Source organism: Protopterus annectens, chromosome 12.part0 (assembly GCF_019279795.1).
Source record: "Protopterus annectens isolate FY-2018-M chromosome 12.part0, PAN1.0, whole genome shotgun sequence".
NCBI lineage: Eukaryota > Metazoa > Chordata > Ceratodontiformes > Protopteridae > Protopterus > Protopterus annectens.
In genome coordinates this window covers 16,080,891-16,099,334 of record NC_056746.1, presented here as the reverse complement: position 1 = coordinate 16,099,334, position 18,444 = coordinate 16,080,891, and the positions used below count along the sequence as shown (strand labels likewise).

Below are 18,444 nucleotides of genomic sequence, written 5' to 3'. Positions count from 1 at the left end.
TTTAGCAAACAATAACAGCATTGATCTTGTGGGAGTATAGCAAAGTAAATTTTCCAGTAAAAAAAAAACTTTATGATTATTGCTGCTAGCCTTAACAACTGTCAAAGATGCATCAAATGTTATCTGTGAACTGCTAAATGTTCAGCCTGGCAAAAATACTGCCTTGTGTTTGTCAAATATTGTGAAATAGCTAAGCAAAAATTATCTTCCCTGATCTTGAAAAATGCATGCCATCCTACCTGAACACATGTGCCCAAAATTAGGCTTGGATGCTCTACACATTTCCAATTTTTTAAAACAGGACTTTTTTTTCATGTCGGTATTTACCCCAAAAATCTTTTAATTCATGGTGATATGACTCTCCTTTCTAAAAATGCGTCTTAACACCTGTACAAGCTATGCTATCTGAGAGGACTGTAATTTCCCTACTAACAGTCACAGGGTCCTTGCGGATGAGATCATTTGTACCGACATGAATAAAAACAGACCCGTACTTCCTTACATTAAGGCATTGTAAGAAATGTCTCACATTCTGCTTTTTTACTCCTGGCAATCATAACACTAATTGAAGTTCATTATCTTCGCTGCAAATGTAAGTATCAGTTTCTCTAATAAGTGAATCTCTAATTACGAGAATATCTTTTCTGACCAGATCTGAAGAACCTTCAGCTTCCAATTCAGTAATGTCAGCTCTATCAATTGTTACAAAGGAATGATCTTTATCACTATTAGTCGTATTAATCCCACTGTTTTCATTACTAATCCCACTGTTTTCATTGCTAATCCCACTGTTTTCATTGCTAATCCCACTGTTTTCATTGCTTATTACATTTACAAGCATACAGTTGTCATCCAGCTGGCTTTGTACATCCACAGCTTGAGCCATGTTGTCAATGTCTGTCTTTCTTCTCCTTAATGTTCTTCAGTCCCCCCACATTCAGTTTCAATTTATTCCTTTTCACCTGCCCTTTAACTCTTCTTTCTACCTTCTCTTTTAGAAACATGCTGCCATCTTCTGTAGACTGAAAGTTTTTTGATAGAAAAATGTTATTGTTCTCTGCAATCTGTGTGTTAAACAACAAAGCACTGTCATTTTTAGTCCTTATTCTTTTTGCACATCTTTAGACAAATCTTAATCTGTAAAAAAGGTACACTAGGTAATTACACTACACAGACTTACCTTAGTCGGCGAACCTGTTGCCTGACGACGGTACCTCTAGAAAGAAAAAAGAAAGTTAATTGAAATGAATAATATGCATTGTTGATGTACATTGTTACTTCTGTTTCCTTGCCACAACACAAACTCTGCTCATTTACTCAAAGACCTTTCCTCTTTTCTATCCAGAGTTTAAATAAATATTAACTCAGATGAAATAAGCCCCAGAGATTAATGTCCACCAGTATTTTGTGTATTATAAGTCCCACCTCCTAGCTTTTTCTAGCTCTTCCCACCTTCCACTGTTTAGGAAATGCTTTCCTATCAACAACTGAAGGCATGTGGCATACCAGAGAGAAATGCATGGCTAGTTTGTAGAAGGTGTCTTCACATCCCTATGTATTCATGTTTGTCTGCATGTATTTTTGTGTGTGTGTGTGTGTGTGTGTGTGTGTGTGTGTGTGTGTGTGTGTGTGTGTGTGTGTGTGTGTGTGTGTGCGTGTACGTGCGTGTGTGTGTTTATGAAGTAGAACATTATAATAAGGGCAAATGGCTGGCTTGAAGACTATGTTTTTTCTACTACCTCTCAAGTTGTTCAGTTCTGAAATAGCATCAGCAGCAAATCAGTATTAAAGAAGCCTTCTAGCTTATCAGTGGGAGTGGTAAGCACTAGGTAGCCTATCTACCACAAGAGGAGTGGTTTCTGGTCCAGAAATTGTAGTATAATGGCTGTCTTGGCAGTTTTTCTATCCTTTTCAACTTTCTGGTTTAAAAGCCCATGTTTGAATGGGTTTGCGCAACACTCAGCGGCGCTCAGCTGATGTAAACTATTACTGGGGCCAGAAAGTCTGCTCTTCAATTTTCCTCTTAGTACTTGCTTGTTCTTTTACTTCTTGCACTTCAATTAGCTTAATCAGCTAGCACTTTAACAGGCTTTTGTAGCATTTATTGTAGCACACTTAGGTACTATCAGCACTAGCTGTTCCTATGCAGTAACAGCACCATTACTTATTAGTTATGACCACCCCTCCTGGTATGATTGTAGGGCAGTTTGCTGTGCTTTCTCCTGCTAATGTGGTGCACTTGGGCATTCTGAGACAGTGTGGCAACTGTCTAATGTATACAGACAACCCTCTCCTCTTACCTCTCAACACACATACATGTGAGAAATGCACTTTATATCACCAAACTGGAAGCAGTGCATGCTCCAACCAAGACTGGAATAGTTGGTCAAGAAGAGAAGGTCAATACCTGTAACTCACTACAGAGAACACACAGCCCTCCAAAACACCAACCATCACAACCCACACATAGAAACACAAGCCATACACCCACCTACGTGGAGGTTCTCAATAAAAATGTACCCAAACAGTGACCCCCGAGACAGAAATGAACTTGACCACCACAATACCAACCTCAGAGAACATAGCTCACCACCACAGTGTGCCCTTCAACCTAAGCTCTTAAGGCAAAACACTTTGTCCAATGTACTAATCATAGGAGACTCAATTGTGAGGCACACTGCTGTCCCACTCACTAGGTTGAACAAGGAGAAGGTGAAAGTCAGTTGTCTATCAGGTGTCAGGATCCACCACATAACACATGCACTCAGGTCACTCCTCAGCAAATACAAATATGACTCAGTCATTGTCCATCTGAGTGTGAATAGGTTCATAGGTTGGTACTAGGCTATCGGCCCTAAGGCCTATGCAAGCCTAGCCATAACAATTCCCTGTAAATTTTTTCCCACAATATTTACTTCTCTGGGCCCCTGTCTAGCAGGGTGACTGACATGATCCCCGGGGTGAATTTCCTATCTCCCAGCCAATCATCAAGGTTCCTTTTGAAGAGGGCCAATGAGGTGCTCTGCTTGACATGTATGAGCAGTCTATTCCAGAGTATGGGGAGTCTCTGGGTCAGGAACCTATCCCTCCAGCATGTTTTGTTCATTGTGATGATAAGGTTTAGATCACTAGAGCGTGTGGCTCTGAGGGATTGGGATTTCTTTAAGTGGAGCATGTCCAATAGCTCAGGGTTTGACATGGCCTTGTATGTTAAGCAGAAATTGCCTGTGAGTAGACGATATGCCACAGAGTATAGCTGGAGTTTTTTTAGACAGTCAGCATATGGCATCTGCTTTAGGCCTGTGATTCTTTTAGTGAGGTACTTCTGTGGCCTTTCCAGCTGTTGCAGATGTCTTGTGAGGTACATACCAAATGGGGCATTATACTCTGTAATGGGTCTAATGAGGGATGAGTACAGTGAGACAATGACCTCCTTTTTTCTGGATGAAAAGGCCTTAGTGATGAGGTGTGCCACGTAGAAGGATTTCCTGACTGTTGTGGCGATGTGGTTATCGAAAGTGAGACCACTGTCCACTTGTGTCCCTAAGTCTCTCATCACACTTTCGATGTTTAGTGTCCTGCCACCTATGTGGCTATGTCCCTAATGAATGGCACACTGCTGTAGTCATCCCGCTCTACAAAGGGAGAGCAACGACCGACCCTGGGAACTATAGCCCCTTTAACCTGATGAGTCTGGTATGCAAAGCTATGGATTGCATCATCATGGACCTGCTTAACAAAGATATAGACAATTTCCAAACTCTTGACCCCACACAGTTGGCTTTGTCAAGGGGAGATCCTGCCTGCTGAACCTGGTTGACTTCTTTGAGGCAGTCACCAAGGCTGTGGTGAGGGTAAGGCAGTGCATACAGCTTACCTCGACCTGGCCAAGGCCTTTGATACCATTCCCCACTGAGGTATCATTGATAAACTCACCAAACTAGGCATCAATCCTTACATCACTAGGTGGGTTGCAAATTGGCTTACAGACAGGACCCACTGAGTGAAAGTTGGGGATTCCAAGTCAAACTGTCAACCATTCGTGAGTGGAGTCCCACAGGGCTCGGTCCTGGGCCCTCTCCTGTTTGGCATCTACTTTTCAGAAGTCCAGGCCAATACAGAAGGACTCTGGCTGACCAGAATCACTGATGACTGCAAGCTAGGAGTCATTATCAACTCCCCAAGTGATGCAAACATCCTACAAAAGGGCCACTCTGAGACCAATGACTGGTGTCGGAACCATGGCCTGAAGCTTAACGCCAAAAAATGCATTATCATCCCCTTTGGAAAAAACTCAGTTCCCACAAATTACCACATTGATGGGTGCCCACTGAACACTGTAGGGGCCATAAGAGATCTGGGCACCCAGGTCAATAGCCACCTCACCTTTGACCACCACTTTGCCACTGTGGTGAAAGTCTGTCTATGTGGCACATCGTATAACCAAGGGTTTCGCATCCAGGAAGAAAGAGGTCATCATCCCTCTCTACTCATCCCTCATTAGACCAGTCAATTAATATAATGCCTCGTTTGGCATGTACCTGACCAGACACCTACAACAGCTGGAGAGACCACAAAAGTACTTCACAAAAAGGATCCTAGGCCTTAAACACATATTCTATATGGACAGACTCAAGAAACTTCAACTGTTCTCAGTCTCTTATCATTTACATAGAGGTGATCTCTGCTTGACTTACAAAGCCATGTCTGACCCAGCTGTAATTGAAATGCTACTCCTAAAGAAATCTCAATCCCCCCGTGCCACACACTCCAGAGATCACAACCTCATTACCACAATTAACAGAACATGCTGTAGAGACAGGTTCATCTCCCAAAGACTGCCCATATCTGGAATAAGCTTCCATTTCATGTCAAGCAGAGCACCTCACTGGCCCTTTTCAAGAGAAATCTTGACGAGTGGATGGGTAACAGAAAGCTCACCCCAGGGATCACTACAGTTGTCCTACTGGATAGGGGCACTGTGAACTAACATCGAGTGGCACAGTGCCTAGGCAATTTTTTTGGTTTAGGCTTGTAAAGGCTCCAGGGCCATTAGCCTAGTACACACCTGTGAACCTATGAACCTATTACACTTGGTGCTGTGCAAGTGTGCAAGCACCAGTTTTATTTTAAGTATAGAGGTAGCCACTGCTGCTGACTTTCCACACATGAAGTGCACTGAGGAACAGTCTAATACTGCTGCCATTACACTCAAACCCTACCAATTATATTCAAAATAAAAATATATGGATCTTTCCAAATATAACCTATACACAGTTAATATAGACTTCTTTTTAAGATTAACCATCCTTAGCTACTATACATGTGTGAGTCTAGACATTAGTTTGATCACCTGCATAAGAAGCATTCTGGACCTCATCCCATATCATGTTGACAGTTGCCTTTGTAACCAGTATATTTGTAGTGCTTGTGTTCCTCAGGGACATATGCCTATCTTCTTTTTCAACTTTTACTGCTCTCCAAAATGCAGAAAATATTTTGCTTATATTTCATTTCTGGCCAGCAGTGTTCTGTTAGTGCTTTAACAAATAACGACAGATAAATTGAGTTTCAGAATTTATATTCTGTCAGTAGTCCATCATTTTTCTTTACACTTTTGCTCTGTTCGTCATGAATTTTTAACAATTTTTTTGAAGACTGAAGTCACTAAATAACAACAGACAATCTGAATTTGAGACATATCTATCAGAATGTATGTGCTAATTTAAAAACAGTTATTCTTATTTTAATTTTTTTTATCACAGAAAAATAACATATTCAGCAGAGTATAACTGCTGGGCGGTGTTTGTAACTTAACATCTTGCTGTTTGCTCAGGTAACCATCTGGCTTTGCAGGTCTAGGGCACATTTATGTGGAAGACGTTGGAATATGTGTAGTTAGTGCTTATTGTTTGTGCAAATCCAAATTGATGGTGGTTGACTGCTCCTGAATTTGCTTCATAATGTCTGTTTCTTTTCATAACATTTTGTGGTTTTCTGGCAAGTCCTTAATGATTGCAGTAACTAAATAATGACAGACACGAGTTTCTGACTTCATATCCTTCAGAAACTACATATTAATACAAAAAGCTGTTATTCTAGAGCAATATTTAAAATATGTCGTTGATTTTGGATCTTTGTCCTGCATTTGTCCCCAATTCTTGCACTTAGAGGTTGAGAGGTATTTCTTTAATCACAATCAGATGAGGCTTACACAGCTAGGGGAGGTCAGGTGCTGTCTGCAGATGAAAGCAGCTTACGTCCTGTCATTGTTTACTGAGTTTAAACAGTCTAACTTTGCATGATAGTATGCATACGTGTAAAATAATTATAAATACCTGGGCTACTGTGAGTTTGTGTGAAACAAACACTGAATGCATTAGTGCATCCATAATTATTATTTATTTTTATCAGAATCAGGGATCTCAGTTGCACACGGCCATTAATGGGGCTATAATTGCTGGGTAAACGGGGAAGATGTCTATGGATAAAAATGGCTGACTGCTGTCATAATCAAGTTAAACAGTCTGTAGTCTGGCTTTGCAGGACTAGTGTGTATTCATGTCAAGCAACTTAGAATATTTTATGGTGGCCATTTTTTAATCAAAATATGACATATGAGGTTTACACAGTCTGGTGGCTTTAATGGATGGGCACAGCTGTTGATGTAGTATAATAACAGCAGTTTGACTAGTCTTTTTGAATGAAAGCAAACATGTGCATTTCTGTGTGGTCTAAAAAAAGAAAAGAAAAGAAAACTGTGTGTGTGTGTGTGTGTGTGTGTGTGTGTGTGTGTGTGTGTGTGTGTTGGGGGGGGGGGTGTCATGGCTAGAAAATCAGCAAGGGCTCAAGTTACAATTGATTTACCACTGTGTGTATGTACATACGTGCTTCTGTGAGGAGGGGATGTCTGTGTCTTTCCTCTGACTATGTTGCCCTCTGTACTGTTAATTAAAAACAGGAAATATGTGATCTGGCGTTCTCAGTGTGATGCAAACCTCTCAGCCTCTTAGATTAAGAAATCTGGACAAAGCCATAAAAAGTGATACAAATAGGGATACTTTTGAAATATTGATCTTACAAACTTAGAAAGTTGAAATAATAACAGGTTTTGAATTAGCATGAACTTTCTGAAGGGCATGAAGTCTAAAACTCAAATATCTGTCATTATTTTATAATTTCAATCTTTAATGATTTGCTACTAATTTGCCAGAAAAACACAATTTTATGAAAAACAGACCAAATATATATATAAGCAAAAATTTGGACATTCTTTGGAAATCTGTACAGTTGAGAGGGATGGTGTGATGGCATGCTGATGAATTTTTAATAAGTACTATATCTGTCATTAATTTCACAGAAAAAAATAGAAATAATTGGATTATCTGTTTTAATATAAATATTGTGCTTTTAAGGTCTAGAAAAAACAGAAATCTTATTTCCATTGTTTATGTCCTTAATAAAGATTTGGTTATAAAAAGAGGCACATTACAAAAATCAGTAAAATCCAATGGCAACTTACCAAAATTAATTGTTAAAGTGAAACCTGTATTCTGCAAAGAGACAGGTTTGTGATATTGGGCCCATACAATTTTGCTTAAAGACTATTAAGGGGAATTCTTATTACAGTATGAATACAGGATTAATAGTTGTGGGTTTATAAGAAAAGAATTAGGCAGGATATCTGTTGAGAGGGGTAGTTATGAGATTTCTAAGCACAATGTACCAATGTAAATGTGACTTCAGTACAGTTAAGCATCAGGAAGTAAAAATATCTGACAAAGTCTTCCAGATTAGTTGAAAAAAGTGCTGTTCTTTCTTTAACTTTCAAAGATAGGAGATTACTTGTGGAAGAAACTTACATGGTGATGTATTTAATGATATATTCTGATCATTGCATTGTGATGTTTCTGCTTCAAGTAAGTGTATGTGTGACTGTCTATTTCATTTTAAATAAAATGCTACTACAAATCTTGCTGCTTGTTAAATTTTTCAGAATTACTTTATTAAACAAATTGTGACATTTGACATCTGAATTACTTCTTTTTCTGCTTAGCATCAACTGCAATGCATGTCCAAACTTCTAATTGCCTCAATTAATTAAAGGGGGCACACTGAATTACAATATCATAAATTACTGAAAAGCAAAATGTTGAGTATAAAGCACCATATATAAGATTCTCAGCAGGTCGCTACCAAGCGATGTGGAGGATACATATTGAATTCCATTGTTTATGCAGGAAATCATCCAACCACCCCTACATTACCAACTTTGGAAGGTTCCACTACTACATCCCTGCTACTTTGATATTCTTACTATGAGGTCGCCCAGCATTGAGATAAGTAGAACACTAGGGTTTATATAACATAGCTAATGTTCAGCTTTCAGTTCAGGCAGTATGTACTAAAATCACTAAATTAGAGTTGTAGCTGACCCTATCCAGCACAGTTTTGCCTTTTAATCAAATGTAGTAATGTTTTCAAAAAACACTGGGGAATCAGTATGCTCTTTCCAAATGTCTAATTCTAATACCAATTTATTTCAAAATATTGGTATCTAAGGTATTTGCCTGACCTCCACTCCCAAAAATTCTGTTGAAACAGTTAAATATTGCACTTCCTTGTGCTTCCACTTTATTTTTAATCAGCATAACAGAAACAATTATAAAACAAAAAGACAGCCAGACACAATCATATATTGTGCCTGTACAGCAGTGTTTTATAATGTTGGATCAGATAAAATTAATGTAATCCAAAAGGAAAGATATCTGTTTAAGTTACTGGAGTATGTACAATGCAAGCATGTAGTTGCTTCATATTGTCATACATTTGCATTTTTTTCTTTTTTTTTTTTTAACTACAAAACCACACCATGCTTTTAACTCCTTGTTGTGTTGTTTCCTTTACAGAGCAGGTGGAAAAGTATGCCAACCAAAGGAAGTTGCCCACAGAAATGGACATACCAGATACCATTGACATCATGCAGAAATAATGCGATGTATAAACACTACAGGTAGACTTAGTGCAGATCAATCATGGAAGGGGACAAATCAGAAGCCAAGGATGGGCATTACTCACAGGAGATAATACGCTCTGCTCTCGTACTGGAAATTAACAGCAGTGTCACCTCGTGTGACTTGGAATCACTAAATGATTACATTCTTCATTAGTTAATTCAACATGCATGGATTACTGTTGTTTGCAGGTCCATGAGTGTGCAAACATGAAGTACCATATTCTGACCTTTAAGACAAACTCAGATGTACTAATGTGATTGTGATCTACATTAGGGGTGTGTATACCACTTTATATTCAAACATGCACAGAGCCAAAGACAACAATATTCCAGGATGAAAAAAATTAAATTGAGGTGACTAACAGTGTCCCCCATTTAGTAATTTTTCCCCATGTTTCACAGGTGAAAATGTGTAATCACCCATCCAGATATCCACAGTGGTTCTAAAGGTTATAAACAATGCAATCTACTTGATATGTAATAGCAGTTTATTCTACAAATGGAGAATGTATGGTTATATTCCTGTCATGTTATTTGGTGATGCTGATATGTTAGCATGGACCAATGTATCTAGAGTGGGTGTTTGTTGTGTCACTGGTTCTCCTTAAGTGAAGGAGATCAAAGAGTGCTGGGTCATTCAAAGCATGAGACGCATGCAGACATCACCCCTTAGGATAAGTTATGACACTGAGAAGATGGATTTGGCTTTTAATCTTAACCTATCAGAGTAGCTATGGTTGCTGAGATCTTTTTGTGGAAGAAATATTGAAGCATGTCAGGTTGTTTTAAGTGTTTAGCAAGGTACATAACAAAAGGGGGCATTGTATTCAATAATGTGCCTAATGAGGGAGAAATAAAGTGGGACTATAATGTCTCAGGAAATTGAGGAGATACCCCAAAGGATATGTTGTGCAAGGTAAAAGGATTTTCTAACCACCAATGAGAAATTGTGGTCAAAGGAGAGTCTGTTATCAACAAGGGTACACAAATCCCTGATAACCATGCGAGATTTAAGGGCAGCATTATCTGTTTGGCAAGCAGAAGTACTGATAGATTTACCAAAAGAAACTACGGCATTTCTTGGCATTGACATATATATAGCACTTATCTGATATAAGACTGGAGAATTTTGAGACATCAGAATGGCATTTAATAAATGTCCCCAATTTGCAATCAACAGCTAACCTGATTAGCAATAACATATTGATATCAGGGTATCAGCTTTTGTGTCAGAAAAGTATATACCAAATAGGAGGGTGTCCAAGAAAGAGCCTAGTGGGACTCCACTTGTGATGTTTTTCTCTCGTAGCATCCTTGACCGTAATGGTACAGACAGGTACCAATCCAGTGAACTATGTATGCGGTTAATGTTGAATTGGGAAAGTGTCTTAATAATTCCATCATGAGGTACAGTGTCAAAGGCTTTGGCAAGGACCAAATAGGCAGAATGAACTTTATGCCCTTTATCAACGGCCTCAGTAACCACTTTAAAAATCTCAACCAGGCAGACATGATCTACCTTTTACAAAGGCAAACTGTTGTGGATCCAGAGATATAAGGTCACTTATGTCATTGTTTATTAGTTCAACTAAAATATGTTCCATAGTCTTGTAAATAATACTAGTGAGACTAATAGGACAGGGGCAGTACAGGGACCACCATTATGTAAGGGCACCACAACAGCTGTTCTCCACACATCATGGATGTAACCAGTGAAGACAATCAGACTGAAGAGGTGGTGGATGTGTTGTGCTAGATAGGAATATAGGACTTAACACTTCTCAGCATACATCCAGGGAAAATGTCAGGATCCATGGAATTGGTATTTTAAACTGGAATGTGCCAAAAGGATTTGGTCTAAAATGATTTCAGGGGATGAAATTTGGGGAGGAATGGGTGGTCAGATGGGAGAGCAAATAGGGTGATGTTAGAAGAGAATTTGTCTGTCAGAATGTTAGCCATTGGCCATATCCACTGTGGTTGCAAAAGGAAGTACCGATACAGTTACTTTCAGGACAGAGCTGTCTGTTACCTCTGAGTCTCCTAATGTAATTAAAAAAGGCCTTGTTATTGTCTTTTCAATTAGTTGTTACCCTAGTTTCATAGCTGGCCTTGTATTTCATAAGAGTAAGTTGGAGAGATTTACTTATAATTTTTAAATCTTTGACATAAGGATGAAGTGGACATTTTTTGCACATGTTCAGAAGCTTTTTTGTTTTCTTATACAGTTTGTTGATCTGGTAGTCCCACCATATGGATTTAGTTTTAATCTTGACGTTATGTTTACATTGGACTGATACAGATGCCTCAATGCATCTATCCAAGAGGGAGTAAAATGCAGAGGCATGGGCAGCAGCCTCATGTACGAGATTTGTTGAGGAGCTGTGCCACATCTGACTATGAATAACATCAGTAAATAATATATCATTTGTTTTGGAGTAATCCATGAATGCAGATGGGTTATTAAGAGCTACAAAGCAGGACTTCAGGGAAAAGGTCACAACAAGATTGTCATAATTTGACTAAGGAGGGGGTAAATGAATAGGGTGGTACAACTGGGGAAAACATGTGTGAGGAAGAAAATTAATAACTGGTGGGTAGGAGACAATTTTGTCAAATGTATTGGAATTTATGAAGTCCAAAAATCTCTGGGCATATTTGTTGTTGGCAATCTGTGTTTGCCAGTTTATATAACAATAGTTAAAGTCACCCACAAAAAGGTATTTAGCTGAATATTTAACTTTTTCATTCTCTGATTGGGCCATAGATGGGTTTATATAATTGACTATAATATAATTGATTTCTTGTTCTACACTTTTTTTTATTTACAAATCATTGCAGTGGGCATGACATTTTCATAACAGTTGCTTTCATTAGAGACCGCCAAAGCCCAGTAGGTCTTTCACTTCTCTTTCGCATCTGGGTAACTGGATTTTCCCCTGGGGAAAAAAGGTTCCAGATGGATGGATGAATTGATACCATAGTTTTTTTTATGTAGATATAGAGCATTAAGTAAAAACAGTGCACACTGTTGCAGTCATTCTTTCTTTGTTATATTTTAATTACTAAAATAAATATAATAATGTACATGTAAGGTAGATTAGGAAAGGATGAGAAATGCTGGATTTGCAATTGGCAGATACTCATCTGGTTGTCAACATACTTCATGTTGTCCATTTTCATGGTTGATTAATCAGTAACTAACAATAGCTATGTGAATACCAAAGAGGTGGCACATTAGACAAAACATCAGCTCATCAACTTTGCAGCAATACATTATGCAACACTGCTGTGAGATGCAAACATGCACTAAGCAACCCATTCATGGAAAGACTGCATAAATATTATAGATGATGTTGGGGCCCTACTATTTTAATTATAATGTTTTAGGCTGATTGAAGGTAGAGATTAAAGGGAATAGATTTACACATAATGGTCTGGGTCCAGGCTTCGCAATAAGTGGTCTTCGTGTTGAAGCTTTTCTCCCTGGGCCTCCACTGAATAGAGTTTTTTGACAAAACCTAGTCAGACAAACCCAGTAAACAAAAGCAAAATAAAATAAGTGCAGACCTGAGTAGCTGATGATTCAGAAATGCAGATTTTGACTTTTTTGCAGCAGGAGTGGTTAGGGTGTTTACTATTGTCTCACTACTACAGCATCATGTAAACTTTCTGTGGTGGATTCCTTTACATATGTGTATATATCTACATATCTACACACACACACACACACACACACACACACACATACAAACATATATATATATATATATATATATATATATATATATATAGAGAGAGAGAGAGAGAGAGATGTATATATGTATGTATATAATTTGGCTTCATTGTCCTGAATTCATCAGTAAAAGCTTAAAAAGTAAAATGTTTTGGGTGTCCAGAAGCCATGCAGCTGAATCATGGGTATGCTTTGCTTTTCAAAATTACAGCCAAACAATTCACTTATTCTGTACTCATTAGCTTAAAAAAGGGCAAAATATGTCATTGTAAAACTGTTTATGAAAATAAAAATAAACGTATGTCTACAATGAGAACTGTTTATCTGGTAACAACTAACCCTTTTCTTTAAAGTTTGATAGCTCTTAGTTTAAAAAACTGGTTGGATCAAAACAATATCATTTAGCCCTGGTGGGGTGGTCACAGCATTCAACCTCAACTGCCAAAGAGGTCCCTTATATTCAATTCTCATCTCTTATTCACCATCATGTGTGTTTAATTCCACTTTTTCCAGTACACCAAACTGATTTTTTTTTTAATTTACACCATTCAGAGTGTTTAACAAGTGCACTCTTGGGTTTCTTATTTACAGTATCGTAGCAGTGCGAGTACATTCTTTTCCTCAATGGCCACTCTGTCTTCCCCACATAGAATGCTGAGCACACACTACATATCACAATGTGTACTACCAATTTGGTGGAACAATTCCCACTTTGTAAATTGGCAACAGATCCTAACTTATTCTCTAAATTAAGCATCTCTTCTTCTATAATATAAGTTCACAGTTTACAAGACCCTCATTTCTGTGTACCACCTCTCTTATCTGATTGCATTTGTGAATTACTGTTCTTTTAAATAAGGCTTTTTCAAGTTAGGGGCAATTTTAAATAAAAAAACTGGTTTGTCTACAATTTTAAATACATCTTTATCAACTTAAAAATATTCCAGTTATGTAAAATAATATGTTTTTACATCTTTAGAATCTACATTGCATTGTAAGGCAAGCATCCATCAAAAGCTTCCCTTATCTCGGGTCACCACTTTATTAAATACACTGATAATATCTAAGGCATTGGACCACAAAAGAGGTTTTTATTTAATACCCCATTGTTGTAACACTTCATTACTAATTTCATAAACTATATCTTCTGAGAAACCTCTATCTAGAAACATTTTCATAAGTTTATTCTTTTCTTTGTTTAAAACTATTCTAGTTGAAATCATTCTAGCTAACATAATATATTTTTCTGTAAGTAAATTTCTTTTTAAATAAAAGGGGTACAGACTAGAAAAAAATGATAACTGTTACTAAAAGTGGGGTTTCTTTAAATATTAGACTCAAAAACCCAAACTAGAATATTTAATATTAATGTCCAAATAATAATTCAGTTTTACTAAAAGTATAATTAAATTTCAAAAATTCAGTTGTGGAGTGCAAATAAATAATAATACCCTCTGAATCGTCCCAAAGGATAAAAATATCATTGCGGTACCTCAAATACATTTTGCAATATTGAAAAAAGTAGAACTGAAGACAAAGGTTTTCTCCACTGCACATAATACTAAATTTGTATAAATGGGAGCACATACTGCTCCCACTGCCACTCATACAGTCATAGGTGAATACTAGGCTAACTGCCCTGAAGGGCCATTTTAATCCTAGCCAATAACCCAAGGTCAGAATCAAATCCTGTACCCTGTGTTTATGCAGTGAAGACTTTAACCATTATGCCAATCCAAGATAAAAATGGAAATCAAACCCTGTACCTTCTATCTGTGAGATAAACACCATAACCATTATATCAGCATTATCTTTATTTGTTTGAAGGTCTTGCTTTAAAATAAATCAAATTATTATCCAGTAGAATATTTGTTAAGTCTATTAATAAATTTATATCATTCCCATTAAGGAAGGCACACTCCAATAAACTCTCTTTGAAAAAATTAAGTCCATCCATTCTAGGGATACAAGCATATAAATCAAAAACATCTATAGTTAGGACCCATATATTACTGTTTAGTCCACCCCCCAAAATTCCAGGAATCCTTCAATAAATAAATAAATGTACAAAAACATGTTTTAATACCCTGTCAATGAAAACAGCCAAGGGGTATGTCTTCAAACCTTGGACAGCTATGATGGGTCAGTAAGGTAGTCTTTCTATATTTTTGTGTATTGTTGGGGATTCCAAATATTGTCAGAATTATAGGTTTGGGATTCCTTAAAACAATTAAAGTGTTTTCTATCCTGTCCTCTAATACAAAATTTTCCAAAAACAAATTAATCCTTCTATGAGCTATATTAATTTTGTTTTTAGAAACCATGCAGTATGTACCCTCATTTTGTAAAATGTTGAACATAGCTCCAGAATAACTGATGGTAAAAAAATGACACCACCATCCCTTTATCTGGTTTGATAAGACAAACTGATTTTGTCTTTTATGATATTATCTAATGACACCTTTGCTTCCTTTTTTAAATTATAACATATGGTTCTTTTTTAATGTGTGTTGATTAATATCTTCCTCACACATTTTTTCAAAAATCTTAACTAAAATGAGGAGGATGATTGAATAATCTGTTCTTATAAAGTAGTTTGCTGTTAGAAAGGTTTCCAGAGCCATTAGTAACATCAATATTACTATTAATATTATCAAAATATAATGCTAAATTTAATTTTCTACTGTATAATTTTAACTCTACTAAGGCATCACTAATACCCAATGATTTGCTAGGAATAAATTTAAATACTTTCTTAAGCAATGAAGATCCAAATTAATATCCAAATGGCTATAAGTAAAAATACTGAAACCTTCATAAGACAGCATAATGCCATTAAAATATAGTTTAATTTCTTCTTCTTCTCCTTCCATTTGCCATTGCCTTTCCCTTTCCAATGTTGGAACACTGAACTCTGGATGTAATTGTGGCCAGTGTTGTATATCTGATTCAATCGGCTTGCTAATCTCTCTGATCATTGGTGGGGGGGGGGGTGGCTCTGTAACTTTGTCTAACTGTGTCTAAATTGTTTAAATAATTTTCTTGATTTAGATTATTAACTTCTTCCAAAAGTAAAGAGTTGGTATCATTGTCAATAGCACCATTATTCCCTCTTTTAACTCCATATTGATTTTAAGTTTCTTAGTTTTAAGAGGGTAAGCTTCCTTGTCTTTACAATGTTTCACATCAATGCCTATTTTACTGGTCATCCTTTTCTGAATAGCTAAAGATTGTTTATCAGTTTTGTCAAATACATTATTATACATACATAAAAAACTCACAAATAATAAGTTCTTCTTTATATTCATATCAAGATTCTCTTTTTCTTTAGTTAAATTATCAATAAGCATCTTATTATACTTAATAATCAATTCCATAAATTCAAATCCATGGCAACTAAACATGACCAGGAACTCACTGTAAGATGAATTGACCGTGTTCATGTCATTGACATTTTGAAGATTCATAAAGGCAGCTATTGTCTATCTGTAGACTCCTCAGTTTAATCATTTTCTTTTTACAATTAAAAATAACTGATTTAAGTGAGTCAAAATATGTGTATTTACTATTTTCATCTATGGAATGAATATCCAAAAATGAATAAGACTTTCCCAGTCATACTGGTAGATTAGTAACATTCTCGACAAAGTTACCCTTAAACTGTAACTTATTATTGTTAGTTATATCAGTAGTAATAACAGTACCTCCTCCCCCTCCTGAAGGGCATCCACTAACAATTCCAGGTAAACATACATATTCCAAACCATTAGCTGTATGTCAAAAATTGTACCTGCCATCCTCTCTCAAAAGTTTGAGGAAAAGTGTTGGGTGATTTGTTGTGGTCTAAAAACAAGTCTGTACATGGGCCTTTGAGTAATATTGGTTACTATTGGAAAATGTTATGTTAGATAAATTATTGTCTGTCTTAGATAAGCTGAGACTTGAAACTATAGATCAGCATGCATATGTTCAAATATATCTATAACTACTGGTAACATGATATTTTATAACAGTATGATAACAGCTGTGGGTGGCCGCGGTGGTGCAGCGATTAGCATTGATGCCTCACAGCAAGAGGTTCTCTGGTTCGATCCTCGGCTGGGGTGCCATCTGTGTGGAGTTTGTATGTCCTCCCTGTGGTTGTGTGGGTTTCCTCCGGGTACTCCGGTTTCCTCTCACATCCCAAAGACATGCTGTTGGTGGATTGGACACTCTAAATTGGCCCTAGGTGTGAGTGTGTGCTTGTGTGTGCCTTCTGTGGAAGGTTGAGCATCGAGCTGGAAACAACACTGTAAAACTCCACTGCCAATCATGAGCAGACAGGTGATCCGCTGTGGCGACCCCTAACCGGGAAAAGCTGAAAGAAGAAGTATGATAACAGCTGTAAATGAAAAAACTGTTATGTAATTTATTTAAAATTAACTTCAATCTTTAATAGGGTCATACACAAAACACTGATCAATAAATTAGTACAACTAGGTTTTGATGTATTCTTGATAGGATGGTTAGCTGCATGGCTTACAAATAGGACATGACAAGTATCATACAGCAATTGGGCAGGTGAAATTCTTGGTTACAGTCTGGCTGTCCTACAGGGCTCTGTCTTTGGCCCACACTTGTTTAGATTGTATCTTTCAGTTCTATCTTTTTCATCTGAGGTGTTCTACAGTCTGTATGCAGATGACTTGAAATTGGGTAAATTGATTATGTGTGTTATGGATAGGGCATGTCTACAAACAACTAGACTAAATTGACAGTTTGAAAATGGGGGGGATTATATACTGATAAATACATCAAAAACTAAGCATATGAAATTTTGCAGACATAAATTGAAAGGTGAATATTTACAGCAGACAGTGACTGAAACTGTAGATTAATTTAAGGATCTGAACATATGGGTAGATCCAACTTTGAGTTTTTCAAATCATATCAACCAATTTGTTAATGTGAGTTAAAGAACAATATGTTACATAAAAAGAGTTATAAATTCTAGGAAATCAGAATGATGACATCATTTTTATGATTTACATGTCACCCAAACTAAACTGGAATAACAATATAGAAACCTTATAAGAAAACCAGCATGAGCAAATTGGAATGAATACAGCAGAAATATACCAAAGGCATCCATGGATGTGAAAATTTAAGTTATGAAAGACTAAAATATCTGAACTTGTATGGTGTCTCATATAGATATTAAAGAGAAGACCTTATTCAGATATATTATATAGTACGTTTGGAAACAACTATGTTTGGGAATGGTTGGGGTTATCAAAAAGTAGCATAGAATCATCAGACAACCTGTGTAGAAGATTATATAGCAATTATAAATGTACTAATTGGTTCTCTGACATGCTAGCTGATGCATGGAATACACTACTAAATTATGTTAAAGTAGGTACTAGTTTAGATATTTTCAAGAACAACTTAGACACTTATTATGGGAATGACTGGTTTGGTATATTGTCTAGCTAGAGGGGCATTATTCCCCTGCCTGAAATATTTGTATTGTTCAATTAAGCACTACAAAACAGCAAGGAGATTATACTCACAACAGGAGCATTGTTTGGTCATAAGACCACAGTTCAAGGGATTAAATTGGAGCTCCCTCAACCTAGTTAAAATATGAATTACATATGCTCTTATCACAGTATATTGTATAAAAGATTAGTTCAGACAATATCACTTTGTC

At 36.8% G+C, this 18,444-nt stretch overlaps 1 protein-coding gene across 1 annotated transcript in view; it reads right to left on the bottom strand.

Moving 5' to 3' along the window:
• The window catches only part of ITIH6 (inter-alpha-trypsin inhibitor heavy chain family member 6), a 539,081-nt gene that overhangs the window by 337,473 nt on the left and 183,164 nt on the right, over positions 1-18,444 (bottom strand). The window contains exon 2 of the mRNA XM_044090532.1: positions 1,181-1,216. Within this exon, the coding sequence (XP_043946467.1) occupies positions 1,181-1,216 (36 nt within the window). The remainder of the gene's footprint in view (positions 1-1,180; positions 1,217-18,444) is intronic.